At 42.5% G+C, this 13,786-nt stretch overlaps 2 protein-coding genes across 3 annotated transcripts; one reads left to right on the top strand and one right to left on the bottom strand.

The window, feature by feature from the left end:
- Window positions 1-2,501, bottom strand: LOC103975001 (uncharacterized). Of its 2 annotated transcripts, none has more exons than XR_010491957.1 (2): window positions 1,190-2,501; window positions 1-600 (listed from the first exon to the last, which is right to left on the bottom strand). XR_010491957.1 is itself a non-coding variant. In XM_065129818.1 (2 exons), the coding sequence occupies exons 1-2, from the start codon at window positions 2,454-2,456 to the stop codon at window positions 1,412-1,414; spliced, it is 954 nt and encodes a 317-aa protein (XP_064985890.1). In that variant the 5' UTR covers window positions 2,457-2,501; the 3' UTR covers window positions 992-1,411. The 2 variants fall into 2 exon arrangements, 1 of the variants encoding a protein (XP_064985890.1); XM_065129818.1 differs by lacking the exon at window positions 1-600 and having other exon boundaries at window positions 992-1,420; window positions 1,512-2,501.
- Window positions 2,502-6,466: 3,965 nt separating this feature from the next.
- On the top strand, window positions 6,467-8,555 carry LOC135625272 (UDP-glucuronate 4-epimerase 1-like). The gene has a single exon (XM_065129817.1). It carries the CDS (start codon window positions 6,619-6,621, stop codon window positions 7,921-7,923), a length of 1,305 nt encoding a protein of 434 aa, XP_064985889.1. The 5' UTR covers window positions 6,467-6,618; the 3' UTR covers window positions 7,924-8,555.
- The last annotated feature ends 5,231 nt before the right edge of the window (window positions 8,556-13,786 follow it).

Below are 13,786 nucleotides of genomic sequence, written 5' to 3'. Positions count from 1 at the left end.
TAAAGAAAAAAGAATTTTTGCATATCTTCCCAATAATCTTGATGAACTTGGAAGTTCTATCACTTCTACAACTCATGCACAGATTCTCTGTAGAGATGGAACAACTGATGTCAAAATTCAGAACACATCTCACGCATTGATAAAGATTATTGATATTCTTATGATCCTATTTGAAATGTGATAATAAAGATATGCACAATGGAATGTGCATTGTGCATACCTTTCTCCCAAAATGTGATCCATAATTAGAAGACCAGAAAAATAGGGAATTTATAATTCTGCCTAAATTGACTTGCCATTGGGCCAAGCCATTCATGACGAGGGAAACATAGACCACAGACTCCAAGAATGAAGAGATCTGCTAACCAAATCACAAAGGGTGGATGAGCTGAAGCCCCCGGAGGCAAGTCAGAATTTGTTGATGCAGGAAAAGCTTTAACAATTCCAAATGAGGCCGAAGACATTTCAGGATAGCATACTCAAGTTTTGATGCTCAGAGAAAAGTCTATACAAACTTGAAACAAATTTAGTGCTAAAGCTGGTGACTCCTGATCAACCCAATGCAACTGCTCTTTCAAACTCCATTGAAGCCACTGCATACTAATATTACAATGCATAAATCAAATTTCAATATCCAATTAGCACACAAATAAATAAGTATGCAAAGAAGCCTTCTTAGACATCCAAATCCATAAATCGGATGACGACTCGTTTCAAAACAAATTACAGAAACAACTCTTTACTGTTCTATGATTTTTTTCAGGCACCTAAATCGTTAGAGCAACTACTACTCAGCAACTTCCTGTGATCTTTGGTGATATTTTGTATATACTGCATTACTTGATCTAAACTATGACTCTTTGAGACTTACCCAACAACCAAAACCCCATCCGGAATTGGAATTAATTTGGACAAAAGCCAAAAGTCCCTACGATAGATCCGAAGGTCATCTCAGTTGGGACTGTTGGGTAGAAATTTTAAAACATGCAGCTTACGTACAAAGCAACAATACTATGCCAAAGACAATCAGAAAATAATTTAAGCTAACAATCAGTAAGACAGAACAAATTTGATTTCTAATCAATGCTAATCTAGCTTGTCATAAAAGAAAAATCCCACACCTCAATTCACCTTTTGATAAGCCCTTTGCATTCTATTTCCAAAATCTCAAATTAGGGGAATAATCTACCTTCGTCGTTGGCAAATTAGACCACCAGCTAAGCCCTTTCTCATCATCCGATACCAAATGAAAGGTATCATTTTCCTTTACACACGCCCGCAACTCTCAAAATATCAAGCAGCTCAGGAACATTTTCTTTGTGAGGGAGAACAAACTTCTCAATGAATTTGGTATCTGATAATGTGAGAATGCATGAAAACTTGCCTTGTCCAGTCCACAATCCTTTCGATTTCAACATCTCTGTGACACGAAACCGAGGAATTACCACCTTCTGCAGACTAAATAGCAAGAGATATGATTTGTCGGCGATGAAGGAAGGGGTGTAACCGACCACATTGATAAAAAAATCCACTTTTCTGCTCAACAGATCGAGGGAGATGCCTAAGAAGGTGGGTGCTCTCCTGACAGCAGAAGAAAACTCCGACTCCGACCACCCGAAGCTCCTCATGAGCTCGACCTTGGCCTCGAACCTTTCTTTGCTTACGTTGTGGAAAACAGTAAGGGTCCACATGAACATCCGAGATTGCCGTGGCATCCCCAGCTCATCGGCTCTCACCACCAAAGCTCGGAGAGACTCTGGTTTCTGTGAGATTAATTGTGGGCGATTTCTCAAGACGACAGAGACCCTTTCTTCAGGAATGCCGCACTCATCCCTCAAGAACTTTAGGTTAGGATGCAATGTCTTCTCAACGCTGGAGAAGAAAAACCATCTTGTCTTCTTGAGATGCTTGAGAACGAGCTCTCTCGATCCCAAGAGACTTTCCCACATCTCCAATTTGGGGACCAAGGAACGGTGAACGTCGAGGCGCAGGATGGCATCGTTCTTCAGGATGGCATCGACGATATCCGACTCCGATAGGCCCAAATCGCGTAAGAACTGAAACTTCGGGGCCAAGTTCTTCTCCACGTTCACGCATAGGTGACTGGGATTCCAAGATATCACCTTCCTGATACCGGCGCCATCGAAGCCCTTAGATCTCATGAAGTTAACGACGGCGTCGGGTTTCTCCGTGGATCGGAGGCGCGCAAGGGGTTTAGAGAACTTGGCTGCCTCGGAGGGGGAGAACCCACAGGAGTTCACGAGGTATTCCACCATGAAGTTGGGATCTGGAGATATGGTGCCGCCTACAGCGGCGGCAGGGTCGACAGAGGAGGAGGAGAAGAAGAGGAGATCTCGAAGGCGGCAGGTTTCGAACAGGGGCAGGAGGCTATTGCGGCGGAGTACGGAGCGGAGCGTCGCAGCCGCCATTGTGGGACGAAAGAGAGCAGCCGCCATTGTGGGACGAAAGAGAGCAGCCGCAACGGCACCCTAATACAAACCACCGGCTTTTATCTGTAGTGTAAATAACCTTCGCTAAGCACAAGAAATACAAAATTATAGGAATAAATTATTTATATCAAAAATATGGATAAAGTGATCTTAAAATACTAATTTGACCGTTTCATTTGTAATCAAATCTTTCAGTTTAAGTATAATTATTTATTTTTTATTATTAAGAAAATTTATAAAATAGATATTCAATATTTTAAGTTAATATTATGTTTTAATAATACACGCAGATGTTTTTATTATAATTTAATGATTGTATAATTTAAAATTAAAAAAATTAATTATGATTTGAATTGAAATCAATCAGTATATCAGACTCAACCTATAAGATAACCCACAAATTAGACCCATTCGTCAAACTAATATGACATTACGTTTGATAATTTTATTGGTTGACGACTTGATATGAACTTATTAAATTGATTTTTTTAAGAAAGGATTCTTTGGTTTCTCAGGTTTTTGTTCTTGACCTATGCTCTCTTACATATGGGAAGTATGTCATTGTTCTCGATAGATGGCAGAAGTTTAATGATGTTATTCTTAGTCAAGGAAAGATATAATGGAAATAAAATTTTGGTTTATAGGGGAAAAGGTGGTGTATGGGAAAAAAAAAGGTGATTGAAGTTACTCGGACTTTTTAAGTAACACATTTCAGTAACTGTGGTTTCTAATTCCTCCTGTTGTTTAGTGATCTCGCTTGGTATCCTGGGTTAAAAGTTAAATTACTCTTATTAAGATATGTCTTTCTTGAACCATTAATTTTTCTTTTTATATGGTGATAGAGCATATTTTGGTCCCCGGGTGAGTCACCACCGACGTCACACCTCACGTCCCAACTAGCGTCAGAATCCGACGCCACATGCCATCAGAACCCCATGGTGCACGTCACGTCGGGTTCCGTACCGATATACTATGCGACATGACTATCCCGAAGGCTAGGGGCGAAGTCGTCTGACGTCGCTCAGGCACCCCCAAAGACGTCAACTCATCAGAGAAGCAGTTTCATCCAATGAAAGTCAGCAGCCACACACCGAACCATCCTACGAAAGTTAGCGGCCACACCGAACCGAGGCGCAACCAATCCTCGCGCGATGGTATAAAAACCCCTGGCCGACACTCGACTGGAGAGAGGATGAAAAAAATAACACTCAACTGACTTGCTCGTCGGAGGGACCAAAGTCGGGGAGCACCCGACGAAGGCCATTTTTGTAGGGAGACGACCACCCCCGAGCGGCGAGCGTCTCAACCCGGGAATCGCCATCCGGTGCACGGAGGAGAGCAACCAATTGGCCCGGACCCCAACCAACACTCTTTCCCGAGGGCACAGCCACGTCACGAAGACAAGCTGCCAACCACCCCAGAGACGGAGGGACGCGACCCATCACAAAGGACACCCAGGTTGACGCACCATGGAGCGCGGATCAGCTTCCTCCCCCGAGGGCCCAGTTGACCCCGCTGGTCCAACTCTCGCCTGAGAAGCTCCAAAACGGCCACCCCCGAGCGGCGAGTGTCTCAAGAGATACCTCACGTCGCACCAGGGAGGGCAGTGGGCTATCTCGGATCCCGACCAACGCCTACCAATATTTCTTCCTATGGGCGCGGCCACCTCATCATCCTACTCACTCCACCAGAAGATCCCGACATCGGCCCGCGGACCTAACCATGCTGACTCATCAGCCACGATACTTTTGTTCACTAACATTTTGGCACTAGAAGGAGGGCCCGATGTCGCCAAAACGGCTGACAGGAGCCCTCCTCGGGAGAGAACCATCGACCGACCTCCCTTCCGTCGAACCAGAAAGTCAGGCCCTCCCCGGCCCTGGAGACGGGGGGATCCCGGCTTCGACGCCAGATCGCTACTGGCATCTGTTCAACGATCCGGGACTATCGTCCTTGAGGCTCGCCACAAGGCCCTCGGCCGTGACACCCGAGGCGTTCCTTAGCTTAACTAAGCAAGTGTAGGATATGGCGGGCATGATGCAGACGCTCGCTTCGATCATCCCTCAAATTGTACAACTAACGACGCCCCCGACCAACCCGACCCAGCAGCCCCCAAGTGGGGAGTAGGTTGGGATAGGAGAAGCCCGAGAGCGAGCAATGGACCCGAGGGGTCCTCCCGGGCAAAACATACCCACGCCCTATGAGTCACGCTATCTCATCTCGGCCATATCGTCCGACTCGGTGGACGACTCGCTTAGAGCCCAGCTGTCCCGAGCCAACCAACGCCTGGACGCGTTCCAGCACGAGCTTCGAAAATCGCGAAGCGAGTCTAGCGAAGACGACTCGGGCGGATCCCCTTTCACTCAAGAAGTACTAGACAAGCCATATACATATACATGTAAATACTATATACATATACATGTAAATATATACATATTTACTATATACATATACATGTAAATATACATATTTACGAACCTAAACATCGTAGGAGCTTCACCGACTATGCACGGTTTTATAAGACCTAAATGAGTGGATTCAACATTCTTCTTAAAAAAAGATCATGGTCGATCCGAGTCATTCTCTAAAATATATTTTAATATTCATAAAAATTCAAAAAATAATATAATTATTATTATAAATCAAAAATTAAAATATCATATCATATCAAAATTTCGACATTCGTTCGGTAGAATATTGTATATCAATATATATATATATATATATTCCGTTCGGGAACGTACGGTTGGTATACCGATCAGCTAACAAACTGATACGTATCGTCCGATACAAACGGTATTATTCAAAACTATATATCTTATTATAAATTATGAATATATCATCGAATATCAAGTTACTTTATATAATTTTATTTTAGATATTTGTAAAAGATAAAATTGATCTATATGGAGCTGCCACCTTATCAGCGATCATAACTGTCACGTGAACGACCATTTATATCCACAAATATTGGAGAAATTTTATATCCACAATTGGAAGGTACACACAAAATCACATAGATATGATTTGTCTACGAATTCAGTCTATTCAGACAAAAAAAAGAAAACTCTCTCTAATTTGAATACTATCTGTACTTCTCGTCCCATTTCTATTACCGAAAGTTAGCTGCTATATGGTCCTAGCAATCATGAGCAAGCTCCTTTAATAATAAGGTTATGGAATTTCTTCTCCACTGTTCCTTCTCTAATTTTAAATGAAACATATTTATTCTTTAGCAAACATATATCACGCGACTTCACGTTGAATTTTGTACCACATAAATTATTCAGCGTCCTTTCCGACACGAAGGTCACCAATTTTTTTATTCGGCTTGACTGCCAAATAAACCGGGCCGAGTCAGATTGTGAGCTCGAGCCCATATCCAACCCAACACTAAATTATTTTGAGAAATCCTAATCAAACGACCGACCATTCCCCTTCCGGGGCCAGATCCACTGTCCTGATCCACGTCTTACCGATCGTGGTCAACGCGAAGCACATTGCTGGCAGCTTGAGGAGCACCGTATCGTTTCCACTTAACCTATTCCTCCTCCAAGAGCAATAACTTAACATGATTCCGTAAATATGGGCCAACCAACCAAGTCTGCGTCCGGGGTGGGGCCTTCCACACCCTCCCCCCCCCCACCAAAAAATATAATAGCAGATTAATAACACTATAATTAGCGAATTTTCAGGTACAGAAAGAGGAAAGGGGGTAAGGCGTCGTGACCTTGGCAACCTACCCTGTGACTGGAGACGGAGGTGGGCCCGCAGTCCGTCTCTGCTCACTATGCACACACAAAAGAGTCCCGAAAGGAAACCTGGGCGGACCCAACCGTGAGATTAGGTGTCACGTTTAGGGCGATTTTTTTAGTGCGCGTGTTTGTCTAAAGCACTGCAAAAATAACCGCGTTCACGCGGCGTTCCTCGCGGTTATTTCGCCCGCTCTGCAAACCTTCCCTATTTATGCGTCGCGTCCCCCACACTTCTCTTCATAGCAGGCGCAGAAACTGATAAAAGGAAAAAATAAAGAAATATTTCTTCTGCCCTGCTTGCATTTCTATCTACGAATACGGATTGAAGTGCTGAAGGAAAGGAAACGAAGAGGGAAAGGTAGAGGCTTAATACCTGCAGATCTTTAAGAGGCGGACGGGTCGGGCAGAGGGTGATGATGAGGGTCATCGAGGATGAGCTGTTCCCTTCGACGCCGGGGAAGGTGAAGATAGAGAGGACGCATGCGGCCAGCAGGCAGTTCCATCGCTGCTTCGCCTCCACAAGTACTCTCTTCCTATGGGCGCTGCTCCTCATCGCCCTCACCGCCTCTTACCTCAGCTTCCAGAGCTTCGTCGACACGTCTTCTCGCTACTTCACTGCCTCCTGGGGCGGCCTCCACTGGGAGCGCCAGATCCGCGCCTCCGCCGCCGTCCGTCGCGACGATGGGATCGCGGTCCTCGTCACGGGCGCCGCGGGGTTCGTCGGCACGCACGTGTCCCTCGCGCTCCGCCGACGCGGCGACGGCGTGGTTGGCATCGACAACTTCAACGCTTACTACGACCCCTCCCTGAAGAAGGCCCGCAAGGCGCTGCTCGCCGGCCACGGAGTGTTCGTCGTGGACGGCGACATCAACGATGCCCGCCTCCTAGAGAAGCTGTTCGACACCGTGCCCTTCACCCACGTGATGCACCTCGCCGCCCAGGCCGGCGTCCGCTACGCCATCGAGAACCCGGCCTCCTACATCCACAGCAACGTCGCCGGCCTCGTGACCCTCTTGGAAGCCTGCAAGTCCGCCGACCCGCAACCCGCCATCGTCTGGGCTTCCTCGTCCTCCGTTTACGGCCTGAACGACAAGGTCCCCTTCTCGGAGACGGACCGCACCGACCGCCCGGCCTCGCTCTACGCTGCCACCAAGAAGGCCGGCGAGGAGATCACCCACATCTACAACCACATCTACGGCCTCTCCATCACTGGGCTCCGCTTCTTCACCGTCTACGGGCCCTGGGGCCGGCCGGACATGGCCTATTTCTCCTTCACCAGTAACATCCTCCAGGGGAAGCCCATCACCGTCTACCGCGGCCGCGACGGCACCGACCTCGCCCGCGACTTCACCTACATCGACGACATCGTCAAGGGGTGCGTGGCGGCCTTGGACACGGCGGAGGCGAGCACCGGGATCGGAAAGCAGAAGCGGAGGCCGGCGCAGTATCGTATCTACAACCTCGGGAACACGTCGCCGGTGACGGTGCCGGCGCTGGTGAGGATTCTAGAGCGATACCTGAAGGTGAAGACGAGGAAGAACATGGTGGAGATGCCAGGCAACGGGGACGTGCCTTTCACGCATGCCAACATCAGCTTAGCGTGCGCCGAGCTCGGCTACAAGCCGACCACCAACCTGGAGACGGGTCTCAAAAAATTCGTGAAGTGGTACCTCTCTTACTACGGCTACAGTCGAAGAGCAGGAGGTAAGCACCAATAACTTGTAGAACAACAATATTATTCTTATTTTTTGAACTCATTTTATTAGGTATGATTATGAATGGATGACAAATAATTCTATATTCTAAATTGGTTTATCCATCCCCCCTCCTGTGATGTCTCGTTCCCACTAATCCTGTGGCTGCCTGGAGATCCGATCCCGCGGATAGTGGAGGGGAGTGGCAGGACGGTAAATACCCCGTCGACGCCAGACATTTCTCTTTTTACTAAATGGTGGGTCCCACTTAAGGGGACACCCGAAACGTAAATTTGGGAGAAATATGCAAGTTTTGACACGTTTTCGGGTTCGACCGCTTAAAGTGTTCGCCGGCACTCCGTTGGTGGGACGGTGTCGGTTGGGATGATCATGACGTGGGAGCACGCTGCGGTGGTGTGGGGCCTGGGTCGTTGGAACGGCCCTGATGGCGCCACCAAACCGGTGTGAAAGGGTGGCGTGGCGTGCATCCGAAAACACCAAGCGACGGTGTGGCTTCCGCGAGAAGACACCGCTAGAATACTTCCTATGATATTATTTATTGAATTTAAGTTGAATATAAAATATTCTATTCACCTCCCAATGTAACACAATACAAGATTTATTGACTATTGTAATCAAATGTTGCATGAACCTAATTTTATTGAGAAATATCTCACCCACTTCCGCCATTAATGTTGTTGGGATGCATGTGGCGATGCGGCGGATTATAGTATATGAAACGATGCCATGGTTCATGGAAGGGCATGCGACGTGCCAATTGGTACGACTCATGTGGCCGTTGACTCACACTAGAACTCTCGGTTCACGTGAACATGAGCCGATTTGGGACTTGGCATCATTCTATCTTCTAATAGCGGCATTAATTCGTTACTTATGCAGCAAATCGAGCAAATCTTGATATTAGGGAAATTTTAGGAATGGGACCAAATAATTAAAATCCTAATATTGCAAATATCCAGAAGGATCTTGTATTTCTTGTATGTTTGGAAGGTTGGAAGGGGACTCAAGGAATTTTATAATTTTGGAAAGACTTTAATAGTTTTAAAGGGTATTATTTATGGAAGTTTATAATATTCATAATATTTTCAAGTATGAAAATCATATACTAGTGATTTTTTTTATTTTTTAAAAATATTTTTTATTTTCTCTGTTCTCATAAATATTCTTCATCGTCTCTCAAAGAAGATGATCATAATGGGATTTTTCGTTCCTCCTTTCTCACATGGACGAGAGCCAATGATAGCGAATGATGACAATGATGAGAGGTATTATAGGTATTATAAAAATTAAATACGAGCTGAAATCTCAAATTTTATAATTACCACCAAACTTAGCCATTAAAATTATTATTTTCATCATAGAGTGTCATGTGGGTTGATCACGTATAAAATTATTGTCATATATATATATATATATATATATATATATATATATATATAAGATTTGCCGTGATCGAGATTTAAGATTGTAACCTAAATATTGGTAACCATATGTCCTATCCATCGCATATCTAACCATCACTAACATTATAATCATAAGTAGATATATAATTGATGTATATAAGGTAATTCCCCTAAACATTATGTATTAATATACAAGTAGCCGTTTTTCTCAGGTTGAACTCAAAAGACTCTTCCTCACGTGATTTCGCTCATCACACTGAAGCATCACAAGGTTACAAGCCACTACAACGAACAATGATATATGTCATTGTTTCCTAACAATGATATATTAAGTTTCCTAACATTTTTAAATTAATGATACATGTCAAATCAAGGATTTTACTACATAAGTTGTGTAAATATTTATGGTATAGAAATTTAATCATCGAATTAGTTTAAATGAGTGGATATTTATGCCAAACTAGCAAGAGATAATGTTTTACATGATGTCTATGCTAGAAATTCTTACTCCCCTTTGTCATTGTCAAAAAGAAGGGAAGACCCTTACATCAATTTTTATATTATGACAAAGGTAAGTATCAATCTTATTTGTGCATTATTATATTAAAACATACACGATTTCAGAAACCTTATTTTTCATGCACGATACCGAAAACTAAATCAATCATCATTGATAGGTATATCATACATGATACTCAATCATTAAAATTTTTAAGCATTTATCAACATGTTGATCATGATACCAAACATTCATTATTTAAAGCATTCATGATACATATCAACATCATGGTATTTGTAATATATCAATATTATTAATTTCAAGACTATATTACTTTCACATTCATTATGGAAACCAAGACACAAAGTTTTCAAAGTTGGTATTATGAAATCCGACAGTGAGTAATGAGATTAAGCAATGTAACCCTGCATATTCTTGCATCAAGTAACCATATTGTGATCAAGGTGAGTAATAAAGAGTTTACAACAACGTAATTGTTACAACAAGAGGTTATTGTGTCCACATATACAAACGCTATTCAGGAGGTGAAAAATTAATATGCCTAAATAAAGAGTCAAATTGTCGACGAATTTGCTGTAGTTCAGATAGGATTTGATCTTGTTGGTGTTCAAGCCGATCTTGTCTTTGTTCAAATCGGTCCATCTGAATCCTAACGTCTTCAATGGATGATGCATGAGCTTGAGTGCCCATAAAGACTGGTGTTTCAAGTTCTGGTTCAGGTTGAGGATGATCGGTTCTTCTAGGCATTCTAACCCAACTACCATTTCTATAAACACATCTCAATCGATGAAGTAGATTTTTGTTTATTATGCTAAACCTATCCACTTTCATTACTTCTTCGTCGGGTGGGATTTGAATATCGTAGGCTTTAAGGATTCTAGTGATTATACCACCATATGGAAGCATCATGTCTCTGTTAGATAGTTCTATCATGTTTTGTTGAATGAGGTATCCAAAGCAGATGTTATGTCCTTTCATGATCCAATACATGATGCCTAACTCCAATTGACTTACTTCATCATGATGATATTGTTTACGGGAGAATGATGCTAGTTAGAATATAATGAAGTACTTTAGTGTTTAGTGGTAATAGGTGTTCACAGCTTTTATGAATTATCACTAAATTGGGATTACCGAAAATTGTTCCTAAGGCTTCAATATGTGTTGTCCCAACTGTTTCATTGTCCCATGATCCTCTAAAATAAAGTCCTCTATTTTTTAAGGGAATACCTATCATGTCACAAATGAATTTATCCGTAATGGAGATGTGTTGTCCTTGGAGATAGGTGGACACTCTTTCTTCTTCATCTACTTATAGATTGTTGTAAAACAATCTAACAAGTCTTGGATAGATGGGTTCACTAATTTGTAATATAGGGAGTAGATCTAGGTTGGCAAACCATTGGATTGTCTCTAAGTCTCTTAATTCATCTAAATCTACATGTTTTCCCTTCTGGACACTTCTAAATTCAAAGGAGGAAAATTTTTCAGCATGATACTTTGAATTAAAGAGGGTAAGATCAAAATCTTCCACTAATCTCCTCTTTCCTTTGTCCCTTGAGGATCTTCTAGAGCCCATAACTATTGTTATTTGAGAGGATAGTAATGAACATGAGTGAATGAATCAAAAACAGAATTTAGAGGGCTCTTAGAGAATACCTTGAGTGAGATCTTCAAGAGAAGGAGAGATTGTTGATCTTTTGCTTCAAAATGAGGAGGATTTGGGATGCTAAGATGGGAGAAATGGAGGTGGAGAGGCTTTGGAAGAGAGAAGAGGGGAAGAGAGTAAGTTGGGGTCGGTTCCACCGCCGGCCCTAGCTCGGTTTAATAGGGGGCAGAATTGCGAGCGGTTGCACCGCTGGCTGGGGCGGTGCAACCGCTTGCAACCCGTGACAGCCAGCGGTGCTACCGCCAGCTGGAGCGGTGCCACCGCCTGTAGGCAGTGAGCACTCGTTTTGACTGCTTTGTGGTTTATTTTGAATGTGTCTTATTTGAGAAGAGTTTTTATTCATGGAGCAGTCAACTTTTCTTTCGTAATTAAGCAAGAAATTTCATTTTAAGATGAAACATTTACACGATCAAGATAGATCTAGTGACGCGCATATTCTTCTTCAAATGTCGTTTTCATGTTTGTGACAGTCTATCCACGTTGGTAAGCTTTGCAAGTTTATGGCAAACTTTGCTTACAAAACGTAAAGTTCATGATTATAGTTGATTTTAAAAGTAACGAACTTATCAGTTGATGGGATCAGAAATCCAGTGGATATGTGAAGGTACATATGGATTTCCCATTCTGAGGGATAAGCAAGGTTTGTATTGCTTTTGTAATTTTAGTTTTCTAATCTTCTTTTTATTTACGCTTAGGGAGCATCACATGTTCTTTTTGGATCTCGGGCTATAAATATGGAGAATCCAAAGAGCAGGATATCATTTCTTGCTCACAACTTGTGATTGTGTATGTCTCTACGAGGAAGGATAATTTTTAGGTACCCATTTACTTTTGGGTGCCTCAAAAGTTGATCTATATTGTTTGTCATGTTGCATAGAGTTTATCATGGTTCCTTTAGGAACCCAAATTAATTTGTTCGGACTAATTTTCTTGAATGGACAATAATGCGTTTTGTGTCCATGCTTGCAACAAAAGTTGCATTTGCTTTGGTGTTGAACATGTAGGATAGGGCTTTTTATGAAGGTTGTTGGATTTAGGTGAGAATTTCTCACGAATCCGATTCCCCTTCTTTTGGGAACGTGACCCTTGTTTGTAAGGATCATGTTCAAAGACTTGCTACCAACCTCAAATTTCTTCAAGGTGTCCATGAGTAGCAAGTTTTGCTTTTGGATAGTTTCTAGATCATGGTATTTGATACAAGAGCCTAAACTATCATGATATTCAGTCTTTAACTTATCGAAATCACAATTAAGACTATCATGCTCCTTTTTTAGCAACTTGTATTTTCTACTAATAATCTTGCATTCATCAAATAAATCATGGAAGACATTTAATAATTCATCAAATGATAAATCTGCATCAATTAAATTTGTTACCTCTTCTCCGATAGCCATTAAGGCGTAATGAGCAACTTGCTCGGTGTTGGACTCCTCTTCTTCGGATGCGCTCGAATCATCCCATGTTGCTTTGAGCGCATTCTTCTTTGATGTTCTCTTCTTGGCTTGGGGACAATCACTCTTGTAGTGTCCCGGCTTTTTGCACTCATAACACATAACTTGGTCCCTTTTGGGTTCAAGTTTATTTTTTGTGTCATTTTTAAATTTATTTCTCTTAATGAATTTTTTGAATTTTTTTGTTAGAAGTGCTAAGTCATCGTCACAGTCCTCATCACTTGAGTTTTCTCTCAAGTGGTCATCAAAAGTTCTAAGTGTCATATCCTTCCTGTTCTTTAGAAGGATGTCTTCTTGCTCTTCATGAGCCTTGTATGTCATTTCATAAGTCATTAATAACCCGATTAGTTCTTCAAGACGGAAGTTGCTTAAATCTTTAGCCTCTTGAATAGCAGTGACTTTAGGGTCCCAACTCTTAGGAAGGGATCTTAGAATCTTATTTACAAGCTCAAAATCCGAAAAACTTTTGTCGAGTCCTTTTAGACCATTGACGACATCAGTGAAACGGGTGTACATGTCGCCAATAGTCTCGCTTGGTTTCATTCGGAAAAGTTCGAAAGAGTGTATCAAGAAGTTGATTTTTGACTCTTTCACGCTACTTGTGCCTTCGTGAGTCACTTCGAGTGTATGTCAAATATTAAATGCGGTTTCACAAACCGAAACACGATTAAACTCATTTTTATCAAGCGCACAAAATAAGACATTCATAGCCTTTGCATTAAGAGCGAAAGTCTTCTTCTCCAATTCATTTCATTCGATCATTGGAAGAGAAGATTTCGAAAAACCATTTTCAACAAGATTTCAAAGTTCAAAATCCATCGAA

The sequence above is a fragment of the Musa acuminata genome, chromosome BXJ2-10, assembly GCF_036884655.1.
Source record: "Musa acuminata AAA Group cultivar baxijiao chromosome BXJ2-10, Cavendish_Baxijiao_AAA, whole genome shotgun sequence".
Taxonomy (NCBI): Eukaryota; Viridiplantae; Streptophyta; class Magnoliopsida; order Zingiberales; family Musaceae; genus Musa; species Musa acuminata.
This window is presented reverse-complemented; position numbering and strand designations above follow the sequence as displayed.